At 46.8% G+C, this 26,013-nt stretch overlaps 1 protein-coding gene across 4 annotated transcripts in view; it reads right to left on the bottom strand.

Moving 5' to 3' along the window:
- Grik4 (glutamate ionotropic receptor kainate type subunit 4) overlaps positions 1–26,013 on the bottom strand; it is a 505,439-nt gene that overhangs the window by 52,041 nt on the left and 427,385 nt on the right. For 2 of the 4 annotated variants that reach the window (XM_008826008.2, XM_029560126.1), the window contains one exon: positions 25,156–25,359. The exons of 1 other annotated variant lie outside the window; for it this stretch is intronic. In XM_008826008.2, coding sequence (XP_008824230.1) covers positions 25,156–25,359 — 204 coding nt within the window. The remainder of the gene's footprint in view (positions 1–25,155; positions 25,360–26,013) is intronic. One more of the 4 variants, XM_008826013.2, reaches the window with a different exon arrangement.

Here is a 26,013-nt window from a genome sequence, read left to right as displayed (position 1 = left end):
CTGAGAACTTCCTGGCTTCCCCACGCCCACTTATCTCCTGTAACATGGGGTAATTGACGACTTGGGGGTCCTTCAGAGGCTGGGAAATAGTATATGCCATGCATAAAGCACAGAGCTTGGTATACGGTAGGAGCTCAACAAATGGTCCTTAATACAATTTTTCTAACAAAAGTCACCTTTGCACTATGACATTTCTTCTTTTGTTTTTGAGACAGGATCTCATTATGCAGCTCAGGTTGGCCTTGAACTCATAAGCCTTTTGCCCCAGCCTTGTTAGCAAGAAAGGGCTAGGGAGCAGGTTGTGTTTAGGGATTGCTCTCACATCTGAACTGTACTGGTTGTCCTTGGGGACTGATCGTGTGTCGTCACCTTGGGGACAGTCCCTAGGAACAGGGCAACAGTAAGGAAACGGTGCGAGTCCGTTTCCTGGTGGAGTGACCCACCAGGCCTGGCTTGTTCCTTTTAGAAAGGTCCCTGTGATTCCCACTCCCATGGTGTCCTGCTCAGCCCTGTGTCCATCCATTGCCCTCTCTCAGCAACAGTCAAGTATAACCTCGTACTTACTACATTAACATCCAGCCAGCAACCCCACCCACTCCTTAGGGCCATTCCAAGTTTTCCTTCTCCATCAAACATTTCCTGACTCTGTGCAGTAACAAGTCCTCCCACCTCTCAGTCTCCAATGGAGAGAAGACATGGCAAGTCCAGGTGGCAGACACTACAGACCAACTACCAAGTGCCTGTGTTAGAACAGGGTCTGGGCCCATTCCAGCTCTGCCACTGACATACGGTGTGACCTTAATTTCCCTGTGTCTCAGTTTCTCCACTGAAGAACTGGGGATGATGATAATCCCATTCATGGCCTCTGGGAAATGAGACGGCCATGCAGAGTGCAGGCCTGGTTCACAGTGACTCTTCACAAATGGTGGCTCTATTACTGTTGACTCTGTTAGTTATGTTTCATGAGGCAGGAGTTAGTATTTTAAAAACTGGACATACACAGCATAGTCACCATGAATTCTGTGGCACCGACAAAGCCGAGGCCTAGCAAGATTAGCAGTGTGTTCAAGTTCACACAGCTAGAGAGAGCTTCAGGTCCACGTGTTCGCGTCTTCAGGACTCGCACCGTTTCCTTACTGTTGCCCTGTTCCTAGGGACTGTCCCCAAGGTGACGACACACGATCAGTCCCCAAGGACAACCAGTACAGTTCAGATGTGAGAGCAATCCCTAAACACAACCTGCTCCCTAGCCCTTTCTTGCTAACAGCAGAACGGGGCTGATTCCTGGCAAATGGCTGATGTGGGATGGATTTTTTTTTCTTTTTCCAGGAAGCCTTAAAAGCTGGAACTGGATTCAGGTCAGACTTAAGACCTCATCCACCAGCCCAAGGAACCATGAGCCCCAGAGTCATCACTAGAGGGCACACTTCTCCCCTTGCCCGCCCCCAAGCAGGAGGTCTTAATACCTGGACTGCATCAGCAAGGAGCCCAGGCCCAAGAGGCTCAAGCCCACACTCCTGCCTCAGGCAGCTGGCAGCAGAAGGGTGTTAATTACACTATAGGAACAGACAGAGAAGGCAGGCCCAGGCTGAACCAGAGGCCAGCAGCAGCACTGGCTCTGTGGTAGAGCTGCTCCCCAGCCCAGGTCCCCTGTGTTGCTCAGCCAGGCAGATTGACAGAGCATCTCAGCCCACTCCAAATGAGATTATCTACGTGCTTCTGTCTCACAATCTACAATCGATTTATCTGCGGCAAGCCTTTCTCCCTCCCCTTTTTTTCCCCACCTATGCTGATGCCCAGGGAACTTGCATGATTCACTAGGGTCACCGAGCTGGGAGGTGACTGATCTGAAGAAGTCAGGAAGCTCACTCCCACTGCTGGCTCCTGATGCCTCTGTGAAGTCATCACTTAGCCTGTGTAATAATATGCCTCAGGAAAACATGCATCTGCTTGCCTGCCACCTGCATCCAGGTGGTTCCCCACTCTGCCTACCTGGGGTGGCCAGGGAGAAATGCCTAGGGGTCACAAGGCATCTGGATACCAGTCCCTCACCTGCTCCTTTCTTTTAGAATTGGAATATGAGGTCAAGGATGAGGCGAATAAAGTAAATAGTGTCCAGTTCACACACACACACACACACACACACACACACACACGGAGAGAGAGAGACTTGTCTGTTTCTCTTACGCTTCTGCTTAGAGGCATCCCCAGCCACTCTTTGCAAGCCCACATGAGCTCCATTCTTAGATTTATCCTGCTCACTGGGTCCACTCATGAGGCTGAGGCTGTCACACTGTCACAGCCATGTTGGGGGAGGCAGGTGCCAGAGGCATATTAGCATTCCCGGGGGAGTGGCAATGTCATTCCTAGGTCCAAGTGCTCCCTGGTGCTATTTCTTGAGGTGACAGTCTATTCTTGGGCTTGGATGAATTCCCTTAGAGTTAAATTAAAATCCCCATGAAATATTTACTTGGCTGGGTACAGATCTCTGCTACTGGCCGATGAGGGCAGATTGCAGAAAAGATCTGGAGCTATGGGAAGAAGGGGCTGGCCCACATTTGTGGGTGAAACTATGGGGCACAAAGGTCCAAGCTGGGTCAGGAGGCTGGGCAGTAGTATTCACATTTGATATCTCCCAACAGGCTTCTGTCCATTGGTGCTCTTGCCCTGTGGCGTCAGACAGATGCATGCCTGAACCCCCCAGCTCCACCACGCTGTAGTTTGGCACTATGCCTCAAATCAGAACTTCTGTTTCCTTACCTCTTTCTCTTTGTGTGAATGTGTATATGTGTGTGCATGTACATTTATGTGTATGAATGCAAGTGCTACTGCAAACATATGGAGGTCAGAGGACAACCTCAGGTACCAGTCCTTGCCTTCCTGGTTTGAGACAGGGTTTCTTTGCTGTTTGCTGCTGTCTACACCAGGCTAGCTAGGCCACAGGCTTTTAAGGATTCACCTCATCTGTTTTTCCTCATCTCACAAAGGGGCACAAGGATTTGGGTTTAGAGGTTTGAATTCAGGTCCTCATGCTTGCCTAACAAGTGCTTTACCCACTGAGCCATCTCTCTGGCCCAGTTTCTTCAACTCTAAAATGGGTACAAGAAAGTCTACTTCCACAACCGAGGTGAAAGGTACATCTGTGCCCTCTGCAAAGGTTCTGTGTGTGCGTGTGTGTGTGTGTGTGTGTGTGTGCGTGTGTGTGTGAAATCCCCCATATAACCACAGCCAGCATAGCCTTCTGAACAGCTGAAGCAGACTTCAGGTCCTTCCCCACCTTCTTCCAGTCGCCCTGGTCATCTCTCATTCATGCAGCTCTTGAGAATTCTGGAGGCATCTGGTGAAGCCTCTTCCTTAAAAATGTTAGTAACATGATTACACAGAAATAGTTATCCAAATGTTTCACTTGGGGCACCCTAGTGATGTGTATCTTGACAGCAGGGAACCGAGTGGGCTCAGTGACAATAGGATACCACCAGTGACAGTTACAGGTGCAATTAATGGCACTAAGGTTTGTCCCCACATTCAACACTGAATTTAGAAAAGCATAGATTTTTACCATCTAAGTTTGCAGGCTCTCTTAATGTTACCCTCAAACCCTTGGGAGTGTGGGCCCCAGGAAAGTACCCCAGAGAGACTCCCTGGCTTGTAAGTAAGGCCATCCTAACTTCTTACCCTGACCCACTAGGTGTTGCATGATCTGGCAGTGCCCTGCAGCCCATCATGTACACAGTAGACAGCTGTGCTGACCTCCCTCTGTCTCTTTTTAAAATTTTTTAAAATTTATTTTTGTGTTTTGCCTGCATGTATGTAAGTATGCCCATCAGAAGAAGGTGTCAGATCCTCTAGAACTAGAGTTACTAATAGTTGTTAGCCACCGAGTGGGTGCTGAGAACCGAACCAGGATCCTCTGCAAGAGCAGCCAGTGCTCTTAACCACTGAGCCATGTTTCCAGCTCCCTCTGTCTATTGAGCCCCACAAGTTTACTCTACCTGGGATCTTTACCTCTTTCCTCTCCATCACTGGTCTCTGAGGGTCAGCCTGGTTCCTCCACACCTCCCTGCCCAAACATCACTCCTGCTGAGCGGCCTTCCTAAGGGGCCCCTCTAACAGACCACTCCCGGGTCTCTTGGCCTTATTATCCTTCTTGTTCTTCATGTGAGAACCATGATCCAAAATTGTCTTACTAGTGTGTCACGCTGCCTGTTGGCCATGTAGACTGGGAGTTCCAGGAGGAATGGGGTGCCTGTCTGTCATCCATGGCAGGGTCTACGGCAGTGCCTGGCCCATGGTCAGCACTCACTAAGTACTTTCTGAATGGATGTGATCAGGTAACAAATGAGTGAACCCCCAAAGCAGGAGCTCAGGCACTGAGTATCTCACCTTACTCTCAGTCGGGTGATTTAAGCCCAGAATGTACTGGCTGTGGGTACACACTGTGGGGTCAGCATAACTACCCACCAGCCAAGTAATTAGCCCAGTTACTTGTACTTTCTGTACCCTGGTTTCCTCATCTGGAAAATGAGACAGTGATAATACTATACTTCATAAATGCATTGTAAAAATTACATGAATGATTGCATGAAAGCAGCCAGGACAGTACCAGGAATGTAGGTGATGCCACAGGGTGAGCTGCTACCACTTGGTTGCAGCTTAAAGAGTTAACTTTAATTTTATTTAAAAAGTTATTGCTTCAGAAAACTTGAAGTAAATTTTGAAGAATGTAAAGAAATCTCATGATTGAAAAATCAATATGTATTATGCATGCCACACAGGGTTTATATTGTGGCAGTGTGGAAAAGAAACAGAATCAAGAGTTTGGGTCTCAACATGGTGACATGTAGAGAAGTTAGAGCTTGGCTTCCCCATATGGTCACTGTCATCACATCTGGTTTTCTGAAGAATGGCACCAATTCACACATCACACAGACGCTGGTCTGAGTTTTCAGGACAACACACTTGTTTCTTCTTTTTCTTTTATTTTCTTCCTTTCCTTTCCTTTTCTTCCCTCCATCCAGCCCTCCCTCTCTCTCTTCTTCCCTCCCTTCCCTTCTTTTTTTGGAGACACAGTCTCATATAGCCCAGAGTAGTCTCAAACTCACTATGTAGCCAAGGATGATCATGAATTTCTAATCCTCCCGCCTCCATCTTCTGAGTGCTGTGATCACACATGTGTGGTAACATACCCAGGTTACCTGGGGCTGGAAATGGAACCCAGGGCCTCGTGCATGCTAGGCAAGCACTCTACTACCTGAGTTATATCCCAATACACTCTGTTGCCAGTGTCCCATGTCTGCTGGCTTAGGTTTGGGAGGCAGCTTGGGGTCCCAACACGGTGCAAGGCTCACTGGCATCAGTGGTGCTCAGAGCTGCAGCCCTGACTGTGAGCAGAGCCTTGTCTGAACTAACCCCACCAGCCCTGCTCCTGACACCCAGCTATGGGTTTCAGGCCTGTACATGGCCTGGATAAAGCACTCTTAGGCAAGCTCCTGCAGGCAGCTTCTGTTGCTGTGGGGAATCTGACAGGGCCGCCAGCTTGTGATACCATCTTTCACTTTCCTTCCTACTTGTCAACCCTGTAATTAGGAATGGTGTGATTCACAGGCTTGTTATTGGACTGTTTTTGTCAGGTGAAATAAAGTATCACCAACTGCTGTGAGCACTGCCGACGGCCACAGAAACCTTCCAGAGGTCTCCCCTGGGCCCCGCCATTTGTCCCAGCCAGCAAGCACCTTCACATAGCTTCCTGAACATCTCCTCTTCAGAGACAGGCTCCTGGGCCACTTACCTCACCAGGAGGGGAGCAACAGTCTGAGCAGGTTGATCCCCAAGTGGAAAGGGTTCCCATGTGCTCATTTCAGATTGGTCCACACATAAGTGAAGACACTGTGGGGGGCAGCAGGGCATTTCCCAGGGACTTCCTGTGGTCTTCGGAGGACTTGCTGAGACACTGTGGTAAACCCCTGCCTTTCCTCCTGAATGACAAGTATGCTTGGCCTCATTCAGAGAGATGCCTCACCTTGTTGAAACAGCTCATGCCCCCATCAATACCATATCCCCAAAGTTGTTTTTCCCAGGATGTATTTGAGCCTTATGACCGTCTCTACACTCACTGGCAGTCTATTTAGAGTCATGGAGAATGAGGCTCCACATAGCTATGTGCTGTGAAATTTGGACAATGGGAAGAGGGAGGGTGCAGAGAGTGCAAAGGAGAAGGCAAGGTGAGGAGGGGATAAGGAGATCTTTGAGGTGTCGCCAACGATGCTGACTACACAGGCATGTCCCCTTGTCATAATTCCTCAACTCCTGAAGATGATTAATAGTTTATACACTTTTCCAAATGTCTAATACAACAAAAACTAAAGATTTATTTCTGTGTATATGTGTATGTGTGTGTGTGTGTGTGTGTGTGTGCGCGCGCGCGCACACGCAGATACACCCACATGAGAATATATGCAGAAGCCAGAAGGGAGCAGTGGGCATCCTCTATCACTCTCCATCTATTCCTTTGAGGCAGGTTCTGTCTCCCCCTGAGCCTAGGCCTTGCATTTTATCAGTTAGGCTGGAAGCCAGCAAGCCGCAGTGATCCTGTCTCTGGCCACCTCAGAGATGAGCCCACAAGTATTTACTGGACACCCAGCTTGTTATGTGGATGCTAAGACCTGAACTCTGATCCTCATTGTTGGGGCAGCATACACTTAACTGCTGAGCCACCTCTCCAGCCCCAATTTTTTTAAGTTAAGAGATTTGCCCAAGTAGAGAGGGACAAGGATGACATGGACACCATGTTGGTTCTGTGGGGTAAAAGTCAGGGAGACACAAGAAGGCTATAGAGACATCATTAATTATATCACCCTCTGATGACTTCATCGGGGGAGAAAAGGTATGTGCAGTTCAGTGTCTCCCCTGAGCACCGCTCCTCAATGTCTAGATGGCTTCAAAAGCTCCAGGAAGAGGTGAAGTGAACATCTGGGGCTTTTAACTGGGTTTGAGTTTGCGTTCAGATGGAGAAAGTCCAGATACTGCACCTGGTCCAAACAGCTGAGTAGACTCTGCAAGTCCCCAAGGAGCCAACTCTGCTTGTTGTGAGCATCAGGTAAAGCCTCGGAGAGCCTGGCCTCCTTGCTGGGACCTGCAGTTACCCATCCTAGAGGAGTCTTCTCAGAACCAGAAGAGAGGGGGGCCAGTTCATTCCACTTTCTCCACTGATGCTTATAGTGCTGTGTGAAAACTGCTTGCTGGTATCTATCTAACAATAGACGAAAGAGCTTAAGTCTGCCCTGGTTTGCTGTATGATCCTGGGCAGGTGACTTAGTCTCTCTGAACATGTGTTCTTATTAGTAAATCATGAACAGTAATGCTTCTCTACTTCCTGTGTTGCTGTGAAATTGAATGACGGAATGTACACGGCCTACCACAGGTGCTTTATAAACATTCATTGCTCTTATTTGGATGCTGGTTCTATTTTGGCATCCTGCTTCCTTCCTCTGTTCATTCCCACAAGTGCCAGGGATGCCACTCTGCCCTGCCTAGACATTTGCCAAGGTCCAGCCCCACTTTTGGCACGCTCTCTCTCTCTGTCTCTCTCTCTCTCCTTAGAATGTACACGGCCTACCACAGGTGCTTTATAAACATTCATTGCTCTTATTTGGATGCTGGTTCTATTTTGGCATCCTGCTTCCTTCCTCTGTTCATTCCCACAAGTGCCAGGGATGCCACTCTGCCCTGCCTAGACATTTGCCAAGGTCCAGCCCCACTTTTGGCACGCTCTCTCTCTCTGTCTCTGTCTCTCTCTCTCTCCTTGCCCCCCTGACCCCCTTTACTGTCATCCAGACTGACTCAATCTGCATGCCTCCCCACTGTGCCTGCTGACCACATAGACCCTGTCTTGATCTCCCACCTGCATACCACCAAATATCCTTCCTGGCAGCTAGCCAGGCCTGTGGCCCATGTTCCACTGCCATCTGGGAACAGCAGGCTGTTTGACTCATCTCCTGGATTCGAGTAGGGGCTTGTCTGGTGGAAGCCAACAGCACCTTTCCTAGTAGCTTGAATTCACTGATCTGACCCCATGCTGCCGTCTCAAGGGACAAAGCCTTCCTTTTGCTGCCTTGATAGTAAATGCAAATGTAGGTGGGGGCAGAGGCTTGTCATGAAGCCAGGAGGGCCTGGGTGAGGTTTCTGGAAGACAGGGAATGGTCCAAGTCCTAGGTATGGTGGAGCAGCATGGACTATGGGATTGTTGACTTTATAGCTGCCAACACAGCCACTGGTAGCACCAAGCCAAGCCTGGCTGAATGTTGATGGGGTGGACATCAGGTGTTCCTGACAAGCTAGAGGACAGCAAGAAAAATAATGTGTGAATCAGCCTCCTGGAGCATATGATGATTCTGTCCAGAACCCATGGGTTGCTGAGGCCAAGCCATAGGAAAAAGGAAGCAGAAGACCAGCAGACCTGGCGAGAGATGGGCAGAGGATGGAAAAGCGCAGATTTGGAATTGATAGGGAAGTATAGAACGAGCAGGGTCTGCCTACTGAGCAGAGCAGAGAGCCACAGCAGTAGAGCTTGATGACAGAGGCCTGTCCTGCTGGGTAAGGGAAACAAGGAATACTTAGGCATCTCTGCACAGCAGTTCGAACACACTGTGAACCAATCTGAATTTGACTCCTCATTCTGCCACTTCTCACCCACGGGGCCTTGGAGAAGTTACTAAACCTCTGAGCCTCGGTTTTCTGATCTCCAAATTGAGGACAATAGTACTTTACCTTGTAAGGTTGTTTAAAGATTAAATGAGGTATTATTTGTAGAATATTATGGTCAGTGTGTCTGGTGCATTTTATATACCCGTTACTGTCTGCAGAACGATTTCTAGCCAAAGGACAGGCAGAAGATCACAGTGGGAGCCACAAAGGGCTAAGTGTCGCATGTGGGAGTCATGGAGAAGGTGATTCAGAATTCCAGATGAAGTTCCAGTGCCAGGTCCACCATGTCCAGTCTTGTGGTCCTGCCTCTCCAGCACCCCATATTCACAAAAGTAAATGTAGCAGCTTTATGAAGCAAATTTATTCTAAATAGGAGACTGGAGAGATGACACAGTGGGTAAAGTGCTCGCTATGCAAGCATAAGGACCCGAGTTCAAATCCTCAGACCCACATAAAGCTGAATGCAGTACTGAATATTTATAATGCCAGCATTCCTATGGTGAGATGGGAGGTGGACACACAATCCCCAGACACTCACCAGCCAGTGAGTATGGCACATGCAGTGGCAAGCAATGAAGAGTCCCTGCCTCAATCAAGGTGGAAGGTGAGGATTGTCCTCTGACCTCCACACAATTACCATGACACACATGTGCCTATACTCATACATGTGCACCATGCTCACACACATACACACTCACTCAAACACAGTTAATAAATAACAAAAGTAAAAGTAATAGAGACATGAATAGATACATGACGGTGACTGAGCAGATACTCAGTTAGGCCAGCTCTATCTCAGAGTGGAGAAGGGAGTCTGTGAATGGGGAACAAAACAGAAGGCAGATCAATAACCCTGGCCCTCCCTCACATGGGAAGATAAAAGGGATGTACATGTCCTTTCTCCAGCTTCTGCTGCTGAGGGAAGTGGGGTTGGGCTGAATGTGCTGTGGGCATGCTGAAGGCCCAATGATAGGAAGCTGGGAAAGGCTGAGCTGGAGGCAGAGATTATAGGAAGATTGCACAGACTCCATTGTTTCTTAGAAAGGCAGTCTCAGTCAAAACAACCATCACCTGCAGTTCCAACCCACTGGATGCACTAGCATACCAGCAACTGTTGTGCTTTCCTTTTACTAGACAAAGGGACTGTCTGAAAATTTACAGCTGGTTATTAAAACTGGGCTATCTCGGCTGGAGAGATGGCTCAGTGGTTAAGAACACTGAATGTTTTTGCAGAAGACCTGGGTTCGAATCCCAGCACCCACATGGCAGCTAACAACTGTCTGTAACTCCAATTCCAGGGGATCTGACAGCCACTTCTGTCCTCTGAGGGCACTGCATGACACGGGTGCACTTACCTACATGCAATACACACATACACATAAAAATAATAAATAAAATATTTTTAAAAACCTGGGCTCTCTGTTCAGGCTCTAAGTTCCTTGGGCTCAAGGAATGTAATGGCTAATTCTCTTACAAATGCCTTCACAGCATCCATCCGTGTATTTATCCATCCATTCATCTACTCATCTTCCCATTCATCCATCCCATCCACCCAACCACTTGTCCATCTATTCAACCATTCATCCATCATTCATTATTCATTAATTCATCTGTACATCCCATTTACTTGTCAGTCCATTCAGTCATCTACCCATACCTCCCATACTTGCCGAGTGCTGTTGTGTGCTGGGGCCAGAGAGGGAGGCAATAAACAAATAGTTCCATTATAAGCAAGGTGGTTTTCACACGGTAATAATTTCTCTGAAGAAAAATGAAACAGAGAAATGTGGCAGAAAGTGACTGGGTCAGGGGCTGAGTGGTACACAGTGAACGAGGGGCAAGTGCTGAGAGATGGAGGAACCGGTGGGCTCCTAATTAGCTCTTCCTGATGGACAAGATATTGGTAATGTAATGACGGGATAGGGAGTGGTTAGTTGATAATTGTGCTGGATAGCTTTAGTGTCAACTTGACACACCTGGGTTGAGGGAGCCTCAATCGGGGAATTGCCTCCTTTGGACTGGCCTGTGGCCATGTCTGAGGGGCATCTTCTTGATGAGTGATGTGGGGGGGCCCAGCCCACTGTGTGTGGTGCCACCCCTGGGCAGGTGGGCCTGTGTTGCATAAGAAAGCAAGCTGAGCAGGGGCCAGGCGAGCAAGCCAGTAAGCAGCGTTCCTCCATGGCCTGTGCTCCAGCTCCTGCCTCCAGGTTCCTGCCCTGAGTTCCTACCTTGGGCTCCCTGATGAACTGCGACCTGGGAGATGTAAGCTGAATAAACCCTTTCCTCCCCAAGTTGGTATTGGTCAGAGTGTTTTGTCACAGCAATGAAGAACAAACTAGGACAATAATTTAACAGGGAAGTGAACAGACACTAATTTAAGGATCAGAGACTAATTTAAGGATCAGAGACAGACCCAGACTTCCAACTCAAGATGTTTTTCTCTAAGCCCAAGAGGGCAAGTGAAGTGGCCACTACCACCAACGACTAGTTATTTAACAAGAGGTGGCTCAAACACTCCCATATCTGGAGGCAATTTCTGCTCCTGTGTTTCCTTCACCTATAGAGGGCATAAACAGGGGTTGGGAGCAATATTGTTGCATATGACCTTGGGAAGCTTCTACCCCTGTAGAAATGGGCTCATGGTGCATTTGCTTTGTGTTGATAAGTTCCATCCTCACAGACTCTGGATATGACATAGTGAGGAGAAACTGACCCAGGGAAACCTGGAAGAAGGACACAGGTCCAGGCAAGCACACCATTTGGGGCAGGCAGACATGTAAATGTATGTGCATGTGTTTGGGGATGGATGGTGGAACTAAGCTTTGAGCCAGGAGAGGAGGTGTGAGTACAGGCAGAGATGAGAAAGAAAATAGCCGAGTGTGTAAAGTAGCAGACACATTATGGAAATCAGGTTTTATCTGTTTCTCACCATCACCCAGGGGGTGGGCCCCATCATTTCCATTTGAGACTGAAGTGAACAGGGTTAGAAACACCTGGTGACTGTTTTATTTTGAACAGAAAATGTATCCTATAGATTCATGTATTTGAAAACTTGGTCCCCAGGTAGTGGTGCCATTTTGGAAGGCTGTAGAACCTTTGGAACATGTGGCCTAGCTGGTAGAAATGGGTCACTGGGGGCTGGCCTTAAAGGTTTTATGGGATCCTGGCCCAAGATCTCTGCTTCCAGATCTGCCAGTATGTGAGAAGATCTTGCTGCTGTGACTTATTCAAGTTTACACAGCTCCTAACCAACAAAGACAGTTGGCCAGCAGGGAGGGGGTTGGTGGCATGAGGACAGGGTCAGCACAGCCCTCCCACCTCACCACCACAACCTGTTGCTAACAACCTGAGAAAGGAACTCGGGCCCAGCTTTGCCCTCTCACTGGCCTTCCTCACCCACCTGACTGGCTTGCTATACCCATGTCATCTATACTTCATCATTGTCTTGAGTTCTCACCCATCTGCTGTCCCAAACAGAGATCAGGAGTGAGCCTGGGGTCCTGGGGTCTTCCTCTCCCTTCCACACTCTCTTCCCATTCAATAACCAAACCCAGTTCATTTTATATATGAAATGTCTGTTGAATCCAATACCTCCACAATCATCATTTAAGTCTTCTGGTTCTTTCCCACTCTATCCGTCCACCCAACTGTATTTGGTACCAGGGTTTCTCAGATTTGGCTGGATCAAGGACCAACAGTCCTCTAGCTTGAACATACATCATAATTGCCTGGAGGGCCCATCAACTTGAAGGTTAATGCCTTCACTCCAAGTTTCCCATTCAGTAAGAGGGGATGGGGTACCAGAATTTGGCTTAACAGCAACAGCAAGGTGGTGTTGATACTTCTGGTTCAAGGGCCACAGTTTGAGAATCTCTGTTCTAGAGTTAGTTTCTACACCAAAGATGGAATCCTATCAAGCTGAGCAAACTCCAGGGACTCCCCACTATCTTCAAAATACAGTCCTAGCTCCTTGTGGTGGCTTGAAGGAGAATGTCCCCCATAGGCTCCAAATATTTGGATATTAGGTCCCTATTTTGTGGCACTGTTTGGGAGAGGGTCAAGGAACTTTTCAGAGGTATGGGCATGCTAGAGAAAGCACATCACTAGGGGTGGGCTTTGAGAGTTCCTACGTCCTGCCAGATTTCCTCTCTCTCTCTCTCCATCCTGTGCCTGCTTAAAGATGGAATCGCTTGGCTTTCTGCTCTGGCTATCTTTGCCACCATGCCTCCTGCTCACACACCATTATGGACTCTTACCCCTGGAACCATAAGCTAAACAAACAAACAAAAACAAAAAAACACCCTCTTCCTTTTATAAAAAATTTATATTAACCTGGGGAGGAAAGTGTTTATTTTATCTTACATCTCCCAGGTCATAGTTCACCACTGAAGTAGGTCAGGGCAGGAATTCAGAGCACAGACCATGGGGGTATGCTGCTTATTGGCTTGCTCCTCTGGCCTATACTCAATCTGCTTTCTTATACAACACAGGAAACACAGGACCACCTGCCCAGGGGTGGCATCACCCACAGTGGGCTGGGCCCTTCCATACTACTCAGAAATCAAGAAAATGCCTCACAGACATGCCCACAAGGCCAATCCAATAGAAACATTTTCCCAGTTGAGGTGCCCTCTTCCCAGGAGTGTCATGTTGACAAGTAAAGCTATCCAGCACACTCCTAGCTGTGGTGTATGAGGACCTTCACAAGCTGTGGTACACTTTTCTATTCAGCATCACCTCAAGGTACTGATGTCCCTCCAGTGCAGGGTACTGATGTCCCTTCAGTGCAGGGTGGGGGCACACTGCACTCTTCATACTCCTTAAGTATGTTCTGTATTTCAGACCCTGCCCAGTTTCCTCCACTTGCAACTTATTCCTCCTTGTTGCTTGTCAAACTCCTATGTGTCCACAAGGTCCAAGCTGACAGTTACTGCCCTTGAAGGCATCATCCTAGTGCATTAGAATTACCATGAACTTTGGTGTTGGGTAGGCCTGGCTTTGAATTCAAGGCCAATCACTTTGTTAGTTGTGTGATTTGATGCAGCCTCTCTGGTAAGCTGAAATTAACCTTAGCTTCTTCATTATAAAATGTGAATAATAATATTTATATTGATAGAGTGCTGTGAGGAGAGGAAAAGATGTGTAATAAATACCCAGCAGGTAGTAGGTGTTCGATAAACAACAGCTATGATTTTCATTAACTCTGCTCTAAAGCCTTGCCTGGCTCCCTCCAGCTTAATGACTTTCTTTCTTCTCTACTCCCATAAATTTGGTACACGATCCCATTGTGCATATATCTCATGTTATGCTCTCATATTATATACCGGGACTCATTCCTCATGGAATTGAGGTTATTGTATGAATATTTTTTAAAAATGGTCTATCTGGACAGACTTTTGGGCACCTGTTTTCACAAACTGTAGGATCTTTCATAGGAAGAAATCTACAGATGGATAAAACCCCATACCAGAAGACAACTGGTGAGCAGGACCCTGGCTGGGGTTGAGGCTATGTTCATCCCTCGAACAGCATACAACCTGTACCCTGTACTTCAAGGTTTTAGGTATACAGAATGTGAGCTCTGTGAAAGTCAACTTGAAGCTACAACCAAGGTTGAATCAGTATATCTAAGGGCAGGTAAGATTGATTGGCCAAGGACAGTAGTATCTGAGCAAGATCAGAGAGTCCTATCCCCAGAAACAGGATTTTTACTCCTCAGGAGGAAAAGCATAAGAATGGGGGTTAGCAGTCTCAGAGACTCAGGCTTTGGGAGTAAGCAGAGGGGAAATCCTAAAACCGAATGGTCAATAAGAATGTCCTTTTCGGGAACTGGAAAGATGGCTCAGCAATTAAGAGCACTTATTGCTCTTGCAGAGGACCCAGGTTTGATTCCCAGCACCTGGTGGCTAACAACCATCTATAACTCCAGTTCCAGGGGATCTGATGCCTTCTTCTGACCTCCATGGGCATTGCACCACATGGGTGTACTTAATACATGCAGGCAATATACCCACACACATAAAATAAAACTAAATTAAATTAGGAAAAAAGAATGTCCTTTGGGGATCAATACAGAGGCTAAGTCTCCATTCGCCAAGCAGAGCTCTCAAAAGCATGTGTGACCTCAGACTAGAGGATGGTGCACGGTGGAGTTTGTGTACAGATGACATCCTCACTTCTGCCATATGGGTGGGGAATTGGGACCAGAGCATCCTTAGAAAACATCATGATACCACTGTCTGTAGTTTCCCTCTCTGCCCTTAACCCAAATCAATTCCCCACTGCCTGTTTCTTCTGCATAACAGCAAGCCATCACTTAGAAGGCTTTTGGGTACCTTAATTAACACATTCTCATTTCCTCTGCAGACCCCTCACTCTCCTTAACAGCTGGCACTCAGTGGGGAAAGTAGAAATAACTCCAGTAAAGTGATTCTTCTGACGAATTTCCCAGGCTGCTTCTAGACACCCCTGGGGTTTGGAGGAGTTCCCAGCCTGAAACTGCTGAGATCACTCCGAACCTAAGTGAACTGCAAGCCCCTTGAGATTCCTCCTACCAACAGCATCAGTGGAAAACAATCGTCACAGGGATCTAAGGATGTGCAGGTCAGACTCTGAGGCCTTTTCTTGAATCTGTAGCTGGTCTTCTTTAGGCCTCATGCTCCAGATCCCAAGGAGGGACCAGGTTCAGCCTGCTTGTGGGAAGATTCAAGCTGTGCAGGTTCATAGGTGACACGACAATGTCATTCCTCCTCAGTCCTCTCCGTCTTGGGTTTCTCTGACAGGTACTTATGCATGTATGCATTTTGTTTTATAATTCTACCTCACCTCACCTGTGAGCTTCCAAAGACAGGAACAAATCTGATTGGTCCCTTTAGTCAAGCTCTTAGCACAGTGACAGGCACATGATAGGTGTTAAATCAGTCTGCCAGTTGATCCATTGTTTTGTTTTTGTTTTGTTTTTTTGCTCCTTTTGAGATAGGGTCTCCCTGTAGCCTCAGCTGTCCTGGAACTCACTATGTAGACCAGGCTGGCCCTGAATTCACAGTGATCTGCCTGCCTCTGCCTCCCGAGTGCTGGGATTAAAGGCGTGTGCCACCACACACCACCCAATTGATCTATTGAAAACTTGGTTGTTTGATCCTTGGCTCGATAGTTGGGTTCACATAAACTGCTGATGGAAGTTCTCCCTAGATTGATGGAGGAGTATTTATCCCATGGCACCTGGCACCTTGCCCTGCCAATGCAATGGTACTTTTACTGACACCTGCTGTTTCCTGTTCCATGTCATGTGTGTAAGGAAGTCAAGACGCACAAGGTACCGTGTTTTCCCTCAAGGAGCTGCCTATTTTTTCTCCACTATGAATCCATCCATGGTCCTTGGTCAGAAGTGCCTTCTGCCTCCTATCTTCTTATTCCACAACATTCTTTGCTACTTATAAAGAACACTTATTCCATTTGGTTTCTGCCAGTGTTGGTCTTCCCTAGGTGGAAAGTTCCCAGGAGAAAAGGATCTGGTTTCAAGTCCCAGTGTTTCTAAGGCATTAGCCAGTCCGAGCTCTTATTTTCTTGATCTGTAACAGGGAGGTGGTCATAACATTCAATTTATTAGTTATTTTTGTAATTGCTGCAACAAAATCCCTGACAGAAACAACTTAAGAAAAGGTCTATTTTGGCTCGCAGCTTCAGGGACTACAGTCCATCATAGGGGGGAGGCACGGAGACAGGAGTGTGAGGCTGTTGTTTCTCACATCATGACCAACCAGGAAGTAGAGAATAAGACTGGAAGCAGGGTCTGACCTTCAAAGTCTACCTCTAATGATATACTTCCTCCAGCTAGACCCTATACACCAAAGGTTCCACAACATCCCAAGGTAGTGCCACTAGCTGAGAACCTAGTATTCAAACCATGAGCCAGTAGAGGACATTTTGCATGCAAACTATTAACACCTACTTTCTACATACAGGGTTAGGGGCATAAATATCAGTCAAATGTCACCCTCAAACTGGCCCCTGAGAGCTGCCTCACTTACTGTCATTCTCCTGGACCAGCCTATTCCTTCTCCCCACTCTTCTAGTGAGTAGATTTAGAGGACAAGAAATCTCAACCCAAGTCATTCTCTGTTGCAGGACAAGCTCTCACTTGTCTCTGTGGGGCAGTGTGTGAGATTAGAGACTGAAAAGGTTGTGGGTCTGAACTCTGGCCACATTCTGTGGGTCTGAACATGACTTCATTACAGAATTCTCCAAACCCTCGTGTCCTCCTCTTTGGAACAGGAACAGGGTAATAATCCCTACCTCACAGCCAGGTATGGATACATGGAATAGTGGACACAGAGCTCTTACCTAGCATCTGGCCTTTTCAGGAGCTATCAGCCCCTCCCTACTTTCCCTTTCTTTCCCTGTGGCTCAGCTTTGATGTCAGAAGAGGTATGATTGAGTGTCTAGGGCAGATGACCCCACTCTGTTGCTCAACAACGCCAAAGTAAGTCAGGGAAGAAGATCCAGAAGCCCGTGGACAAACTCCTACCAAAAGCAGGGACAACAAGGTAGAGGCTCACACCCATGGTAGGCTGTGGTTCTGGAGGTCCTGCTGTGGTCTTCTGGGGAGTATCCCCTTCACTCCTGGATGGCATGAGAGTACAGTGTGTGATGACAGTCATGTAGTCATTCAGATAAATGAAAAAAAGGAACGGTGAAGTAGCCATAAACTGCTTTTATTGATTTTTTTATCATGTGAGCCTGAAATGACTTAAGTGTCCCAAAACAAGCTTTAGAGAACTCAAAATGGGATTGTCTTGTTCAGGGAGGATTGTGTGAAGGAGGGAAAGGGAAGGTATTGTGTCCCAACAGGGGTCCAAGTCTCCAGTCCTTTAACTCCCCAGTCCAACTGTCTGTGGATAATGAACCAAAGTAGATGAGTTGCTTCCTTTCCCAGGTCTTCATGCTTTGCAAGCAGGGGGTCGTACTTGGAACACACTCTCAGGAAGTATTGCAGAAAGGACTTTTCTGGGCTATGCAGCCCATCCCTCTTCCTTTGAGAGGCAGGACAACTCTAACCCACGCTTACAAATGGACATGAAAGGGAACTTTCCCCCACTCACTAGGCTCTCTATCTAAATGTTGAAAACCCTGTACTATCCCCATCAATCCTGGGCATCCTCTCCATTGCTTAGTTTAGGCCCATCCTGTCCTACCAAATCACTGGGCATATGTCTAATGAGTGGATTGGTCATTAATGAGTCTGCAATGGTCTCCCTCGGGCTGCAATCTAGCCCCTTATCTTCCAGCCTAATGTCTGGACCAAAGGAAATTTACCATTCTCTTCTGAATACAACCCACTGACTGCCCAATCTTTGACAGTTACCACCAGCTCTCTGAACACAGTTTAAATATCCAAACACATGAATCCTATCACAAACTGGCTCCTGAATGCAACCTATACTTCTCTGCCTTCTTATGTTTGATTATGGTTGTCCAGTTCTGAACACAAAATGAATCTCAGCACCCACCACACCTAGAGTATCGCTTCTACCAACATGATCCTTCTTGATCCCCAAGTATTTCTCTCTTGCCTGAGAGGGGTGCATTCTAACACATCCATCAGATGCCTAAAACAGTGCCTAATCCTGAGCTCTATAATTTAATGTTTTATTGATCACCACTAATCATTCCTCACACACTATGACTGTAACTTTTGCTGTTTGAGGTACAAAAGCAAAACAAAACTTCTTCACAGTTACACAGACAAAGGATTCTATTTTACTACAGATTTTAGCAGCCACAGAATTGAATACTTTTTCTTTATTAAATTGAGAATTTTACCTGTTAACCTATAGGAAGTTTACTTTCAATGTATATTTTTATTGAATTTTTGTGCATTTCATATATCTTAATCATATTTAGACCACCTCCCCTGGCTGCACCCCCCACAGCCTACCCACAGATTTCATACATTCTGTCATATATGTTAAGGCCTATCAAGTCAGGTTTGTATACCCAGATGTCCCATGGTGTGAGCTCACCCACTGGAGCCTGGGTTATAAAAGGCTTCTTTGAATTAACCGTATCACTAGTCTTATATTTTGGAGACATTATTAAGCACATCAAAGGGCAACTGAAATATCAGTATTGATGCTTGATAGAGCATGTGAGAATCTACATCGCTGTAAGTGACTAAGAGGTGGGTAGCACATACAGTGTGGATACACTGAGCAAAATCCTCCCAGTCAGGTAGTACCAACTATGTGAGACTTTATTATGCTATCCATAATAGCACACAATTTAAAACTTATGAATTACCTATTTGGGGAATTTTTACATTTTATATTTGCAGACCTGTGGTTTACCATGGCTATCTGAAACCACAGAACATGAAACTTTAGACAAGCATGGGTTATTTTACTATTATCATTTTATTTGTGAACCCTTCCCTGACCCTCTACCACATCTTGTTTATACTCTGCCAGGTGTATCACACTACCCATGTGAGTGTGATCCAGTTTGAAACTGACTTGTGAAGGGAACTCAGTTTCCTTCTCTGGATATTTGATTATGTGAGAATTTGGTTAACACAGGAAATAACTGCCCCTGGTGGAGCTGTGGAGATGATGGCTCAGTAGGTAAAACACTTGCCACACAAGCCTGACTGAGTTCAGCTCTTCAGAACCCAAGTAAAAAGCCAGAAACAGTAGCACATATGTCTGTAATCTGGGTGCACCCTTATGGGGAGGTGGGAGGTAGAGAAAGGAGAATGACTGAAAGCTCACAGGCCAGCTAGCCTGGGGTTTGCTGCAGTGTATAAAAGAGACCCTGACTCTGGGCTGGAGAGAGGGCTCAGTGGTTAAGAACACTGACTGTTCTTGCAGAAGACCCGGTTCGAATGCCAGCACCTACATGGCAGCTAACAACTGTCCGTAACTCCAGTTCCAGGGGATCTGACAGCCTCTTCTGTCTTCAGCAGGCATTGCATGACACAGGCGCACTTACCTACATGCAGGCAATACATGCATACACATAAAATAAAAATAATAAATAAAATACTTTAAAAAAATTTTTTAAAAAAAGAGACCTTGACTCAAAGTAGAAGGTGAGGATTGACATTTGAGGTTGTCCTCTAACCTCCCGCCACCCATACTCACACACACAGACAGACAGATGCACACACACACACACACACACACACACACACACACATACACAATGACCCCTGCCCCCAAATTCAGATGAGCAAACTAGGGTGTCATTCAGTGGTAGAATGTGTGCTTAGCAAGCATGACGTTCATTCCTCAGTGCCACAAGGAAAAACATATAGTGCTGGAATCACAGGAAACATGTAACAAGTGTTAGTTGTGATTATTCTTATTACCATCATTTCTACAACTGTTACTAACACAGCATGTGCCACACCATATAATAATTCTTGGTTTACATGTCTGACTCTTTGAGTAGATGCCAAACTCTTTACAGGTAATTCCTCATATTTAAACACTGCTTGTCAGAAAGTAGGCACTTTGATGAATGAATTGCGGAGCTATAATTGAAGGCCACCTCTTCTAGATTCAAGTAATGTTAAAGAGCAAGCCTTCATGAAGAGAGGAAAGCAAAGTGCTTGCTCCCCCAGCAAAAGGACTGTTACAAAGGGGAAGAGGAAGAAGACTGACAAACTCATACATTCATTTGGGGGCCTTGGATCAGGTCCTTTATTTCACAGAATGCTGAATAGAATTCTATGACCTATTTCCAGTTAAAATAGACTCTGGCTTCAAGGTGAAATGTGATCCCAGGGGACTAGTTGAATTTTCTTTTAGTTCAGCAAAATGTCTCTGGCCAATCTTCCCAGTGGATTGAGGCCATGGACAGCCACCTCTCCAGGTCTCTGACAACGTTCCTTCCCAGGAGGGGAGATAGAACAAGGCATTTCAGCTTCATTTACACTTAATTCATCAAAATGTCATTGGTAAGAGCTATTTGATGTCCCAGGCTTATGAGCCTTGAATCTAAGCCTTGCAAAGCTCTTTTCTCTTTGAACCTAAATGTGCCATTCTGCCAATATGGGGCTGCATGCCAATAGGGTGTTTTGTTCTGAACTGTGAAGTTAGATGGGGCGCTCCCTCTTCTAAATGTTTGTGCCTTTCCCCAAGCTGGTCCTGAGGATGGCTGACTGGGGCAAAATAACTCCCAAACCTGAAGCATCCCTAACAGTCACCTTCATCTCTGCTCAGACTCAGTCCCAGCATGGGGTGGCCACCTGGCTCTGCTTCTGCGAATCCAAGAGGTTTGTTCCCACCCACCTACCCTGTACCCCACACACAAGATTTATATGAAAGCCATGCTTGGATGATCTTCACACATATACAGGAAATCTGCTTGAACATCATTCCACAAGTAATGAAACATGCCCCAGCACTGCCTGTGTAAGCAGGTGATAACAGACTGATGCTCTAGGACTATCACCAGAGATAACCCTGCCTCCTTCTCCATATCACTCATGCACAGACACCTGCTATATTCTTTACTATCTAAACCTCAAGATTCTGCAAGTAGTGTCAAGCCCCTGTGAGATCTCCTTTTGCTGTCAGATCTCCCCTCCTCAAACCCCCTCCTGCAATGCTGCAGTTTCAGCTGCATTTGATCTTCTCTGTTCAGGGGGATGTGGAGGGCAGCCCAGTCCATGAACACCCAACACTTCACCCCTGCAGTCTGCTGTACTGAAATGGCCTCAGCACAGTTCTTCCTGGACCAACAAGCTTCTGCTTGTCTCTGAGTTGTCTCGGTCCTGAGGATTCCCTGTCTCTATTCCTGACATCTCTTCTGGAAGGTGGCTTTACACCTACTGCATGGCAGTGACCCACAAAAGGCAGCTCCCCTCTCCCTGGAGGGAGTTCAGCAGGATCTACCACTGACTTAGTGGCCAGGGCCATGCCACTATGGTGTTGCAATTGCCCTGTGTCTGCTTTTGCTGATTCTTACTCTTCATAACATGCCCCTGAGCCTTCCTCAGGCTGCTGAGACATGAGGACACATAGGACCCCTTGGTATCTAAACCTTCAGGTCTTACCGGCTTCATGCAGGCTTGTTGACAGCCAGGACTCATAGCTAAGGCTTATACCCACTCTCCAGATCAGCCCACGAGATGTGCCCTGCTCTTTAGCTCTGCCATTTTGTATCTTGGGAACCAACTTCTTTGATGGCACCAGGGATCCTGGTGCACAGCCCGGGAGAGTGGAAGAGGTGATGTCTCATGATATAAGCTCTGGCTAGTAAGAGCCGGTAGAGGTGTGTATGTCCCTCTCCCAGCAAGCGTTATTTGCTTAGCAGCAGTTTCATCTCTGCATACTGAAGCACAGCTATGGCACAGAGGCCTGCATGGCCATCACGCTAACACTCCCTGACATGTGCCTATCCCTATTCTTCCAGCTTCCCCTTACACTTCCCCTGTATTTCCCTGGAACTACACTCTTTGTAATTAACATGTAGGCTTTGACCATGGTCTGTTTCCCAGAGAGACTAGACCCAAACAATGTCCATAATCCCCACATGCTAAATGCTCTGATGTGTCTGTCTGTGTGTGAATGTATGTGTATGTGCGCTCGTGGGTGCGTGTGTGTGTGTGGGGGGGTAACTTTTTACAATAAGTTCTTTGCAGATGAGCATTCAGTGGTGAAACAAGTGGAAATGGCAGAGTAACTCACCAGAGCACATACAGCTAGCAAGTGGATGCTGGAATCTTTACTTCAGCTAACTTCAAGATCGTGAGCACTGAAATAACAGGGCTTAACCTCTGGCTGTGAACTTACTACTTAACTTCTCTGAGTACTCCCTCATCTGTATAAGAGACAGATTTGATGCAATTACCTCTAAGGTCTCCTTCAGTGTGGACATTCAGTAACCCCAATGGTGCCACAGGGTCCCTCTGTTATTACAGCCTCTAGAATGTTCTGGTATTGCTTGGGGGAAAGGTCTTAAATGGTGGCTCTAGGTCTAGGACTTCTGCATCCTTGGGAAGTATCTTGGGAGATCAGCAAAGCTTCAAACCTGGGGGAGGTGGGGTCTGGCATCACCCATTTCTGCCCTGGGCCAACTTCAGTGGCATCCAGACATCTTTCTACCCAAAAGGATCTTCCCTCCTTGCCCAAGTGGTCACTACTCATTCCCCAGAAGGCATCCCAGACATCTCCCCAGGAAAGCCAGCACTCCCCAGGGCTACCACTTGTCCAGACCAGACCCATTGCTTTTAGATGCTCCCTCATAACTCTGTGTTCCTTGCATCCCTTGGGTGTGCTCACAATTTTAAACCACTATGATTATTATTACTATCTGTCTCACTCCCTAGTTGAAAGCTCCATGAGGGCAGTGCCTGGGTTTGTGCTGTTCTTACTTATCTCCAGTGTCTAGAAGAGTGGAGAATGCTCAACAAATGGTTATTGAGTTGATGGGCTACTTAAATGACACCAAGTCCCCAAGTTTTGATGAAATCAACACAGCAGTGTTTTTGTTGAAAGACAAGCTAGGGTGAATTTTAAGGTTCCTGTCTGATTGCCCATGTCACTGGGTATGTAACTGCATGTCCTTGAGTCCCAGGTTCTTCACTTTCCCCTGACAGCCCATGCCATAGCTCATTAGGGGGCCAGCAAGGAGATTGGCTCTACAGTGACTCCACCATCCCTGAAGTCTCACTGTCAGACAACAGGCAGCCTGAGGGGCTAAAGAGCTGGACTCAAGGTGACCTAGGACACTGATGAGAGGCAAAGAAAAGGCCTGGCATTTCAGTCTGCTGTCGACTAACTGCTGGATTGAACCTTCAAGGAGAATCCCAAAAGGAATATTCCAAAAGGGGTCTGGGACTGGAGAAAAAAGCAGCAATTGCCCTTCTGCAGAACCGTGTGCATCTATACAAGGTGGGTCTAAGATTCCATTGACCCATTGGCCCTCTGTCTCCAGCCTCAGTCTAGGAGCAAGGACTTACTACTAAACAAGATCAATCTGGTCTCCAGTCCCTCTGGGTGACTCACAATTCCCTACATAAGGCTTGCTGTTTACTCCACGGAAGCATTAAAGATGCTATCTATGCTGCCAGGCTAGGCTCTGAGCATCCTTCCTCCTCAGCTCTTAAACAACCTCTTCTCTAGCTCTCACTTACATAGAGCTCCTCAGTGCGTTGACAAGAACTACTTTTTTAACAATCTAAGTAGTATTTATATCCTCAAAGTCAGGGATTTAAAATGTTATCTTATATCCCAAGTTTGGTACATAGGAAGGATTAAATTCTTATTACAGTCATAGGGGGCTTAGCTTGGAGCTATGTTGTTGTGAGAAATGAGTTGTTAGGTGATTTTGTCATGATGTAAACATCAGACAACACAGACAGTTGTGACATCAGTAGGCAATATAATCTTATGGGACCATCATCATGGATGGAAACACTGTTGGATAGCACAAGAATATAATTCAATAAATAAAGGGATCTGGGTTTGAGTCCCAGCTGTGCCTCATACAATGGGATTCTTAAGCCGTTAAGTTCTCTGAGCTTCCGACTGCTCATGTGTGACGTGGGGACAGTAAACAGTGGAAGGGTATACTCAAAGAAGATCAGAGATTCTGCATGGAGAACACTCTGCATATCAGCACATGCTGGGAGGCTGTGGGAACTCTATCTACCCTTGAAAGCACAGAGAAGGAAAGGGGCTGGTTCAAGGTCACGCATTACATCGGGCTTTCTTTGACTGCCTTGGTCATTAAAACTCAACAGTAGAAACATGGACAGTGAATTAGCAATGATTTAATTAATTGTTACAGTTGTTAATAGTGTGTAGAAGGAAAACAAGATTTTCCCTGGAAACCTTCTATGCCCTTGCTTTAACCTAACAGAAGAATGACATTCTATGCTGCTCACCTGAATTCTAATCAAGTCATTCATTTGCCCTGAAAATCGATAGCACACCAAGTGTATCTTGTGACACCCTGGTGTCACAGCCACGTGGGATGGGGAGGTCTGCAGAACACATTAATGATGGGAAGGTAATGGAAGTAACAGCTTAACCATCACTGTGACCTGCACCTCTGACACTTCAGCCTTTGCCTGCTATCAACACATCTCTCTCAACAGCATCTCTCAAGGATCAGAGTTAGCTGATATGCTGTTCTCTTCTCTCCCAGAGCCTGCCCAAGCTTGGCCAGGGGTGTCAATGAGCAACAAAACCATCACAACAAACAAAACACCAGGACTACCAAAAATAGAACCCAAACCCTAAATCCAAGTTTCTCCAGCGCAGAACTGAGAGAGCCCCTGGAGCAGAGATCGTGGATATCAGCTCACTAAAGACTTCTGGAATGAATAGACAAATCCAAGAATGATGGACTAAGTAAGTATGGGGCTGGGGTTTCGAGAGCAGGGGTTTTGAGAGCATACACCATGCCACCATCACCCTCCCACCCATCCACTGGTCTCCTTACCCGAGAGATCAGCTCCCCGACCATGCCTGTCCAGGTGCCATTGGCCTCAGGAACGCCATACACACCATCCCCGACCAGGCGGATCTTGTAGTTGAACCGGAGGATCTCAGCCAGTTCCTTGAGCATGTCCACACAGAAGCCCTCGTAGCGGTCATTGCCTTCCATCTCCTGGTGGTTCCCCTTCAGCATTAAATATGGGTTTTCCTGCAGCAAAACTGGGCAGCTGTCATCCTCATCTTAGCCCTGGTGTCACAGCCATGTGGGATGGGGAAGGGTGGGCTTGGGAGGTCAGAAATGAGATGGGGTGGGGGAAGGGACATGGCTTGGGTAATGGGCTACCTTAGAGGTGGTGATTAGGCGCCCCCCACTGCCCACTCCTCAAAGGGCTCCTTCAAGGGGCTTCTCTTATCAGAAGCACACACAGTTCCCACTGCATGAAGGGTCAAAGTAAAGTCCCTTTACATTGCTGAAAGTCATCATCTGGGCCCATCCCCCCCGCCCCGTCTCTGTCTCTGTCTCATTTTGCTTATTCTGCACAGACCTATTGCTAGGCAATATGAGAAACACACAGATACTTCCAATATAGCAGGCTAAGTAAGAACATACACATGGTGAATGGATAAGGAAAATATAACATGCACACAGGAGTATCATTTAGCCATAAGGCAGAATGAAATCATGTCATTTGCAGAAAATGGGTGGAACTGGAGGTTGTCATATTAAAAAATAAATCCAATTCAGAAAACCACAGATCACATGGTTTTTGTCAAAACTATGGATACTGGGGGCAGGGAGGGAGGTAACTTAGAAGTAGACCAGAACAGGGCATTGGGGGTGGAGAGAAGAGAGAGCAGGAGG

This window comes from Nannospalax galili, unplaced genomic scaffold (genome assembly GCF_000622305.1).
Source record: "Nannospalax galili isolate Female #2095 unplaced genomic scaffold, S.galili_v1.0 scaffold229, whole genome shotgun sequence".
Classification (NCBI taxonomy): Eukaryota; Metazoa; Chordata; class Mammalia; order Rodentia; family Spalacidae; genus Nannospalax; species Nannospalax galili.
This window is presented reverse-complemented; position numbering and strand designations above follow the sequence as displayed.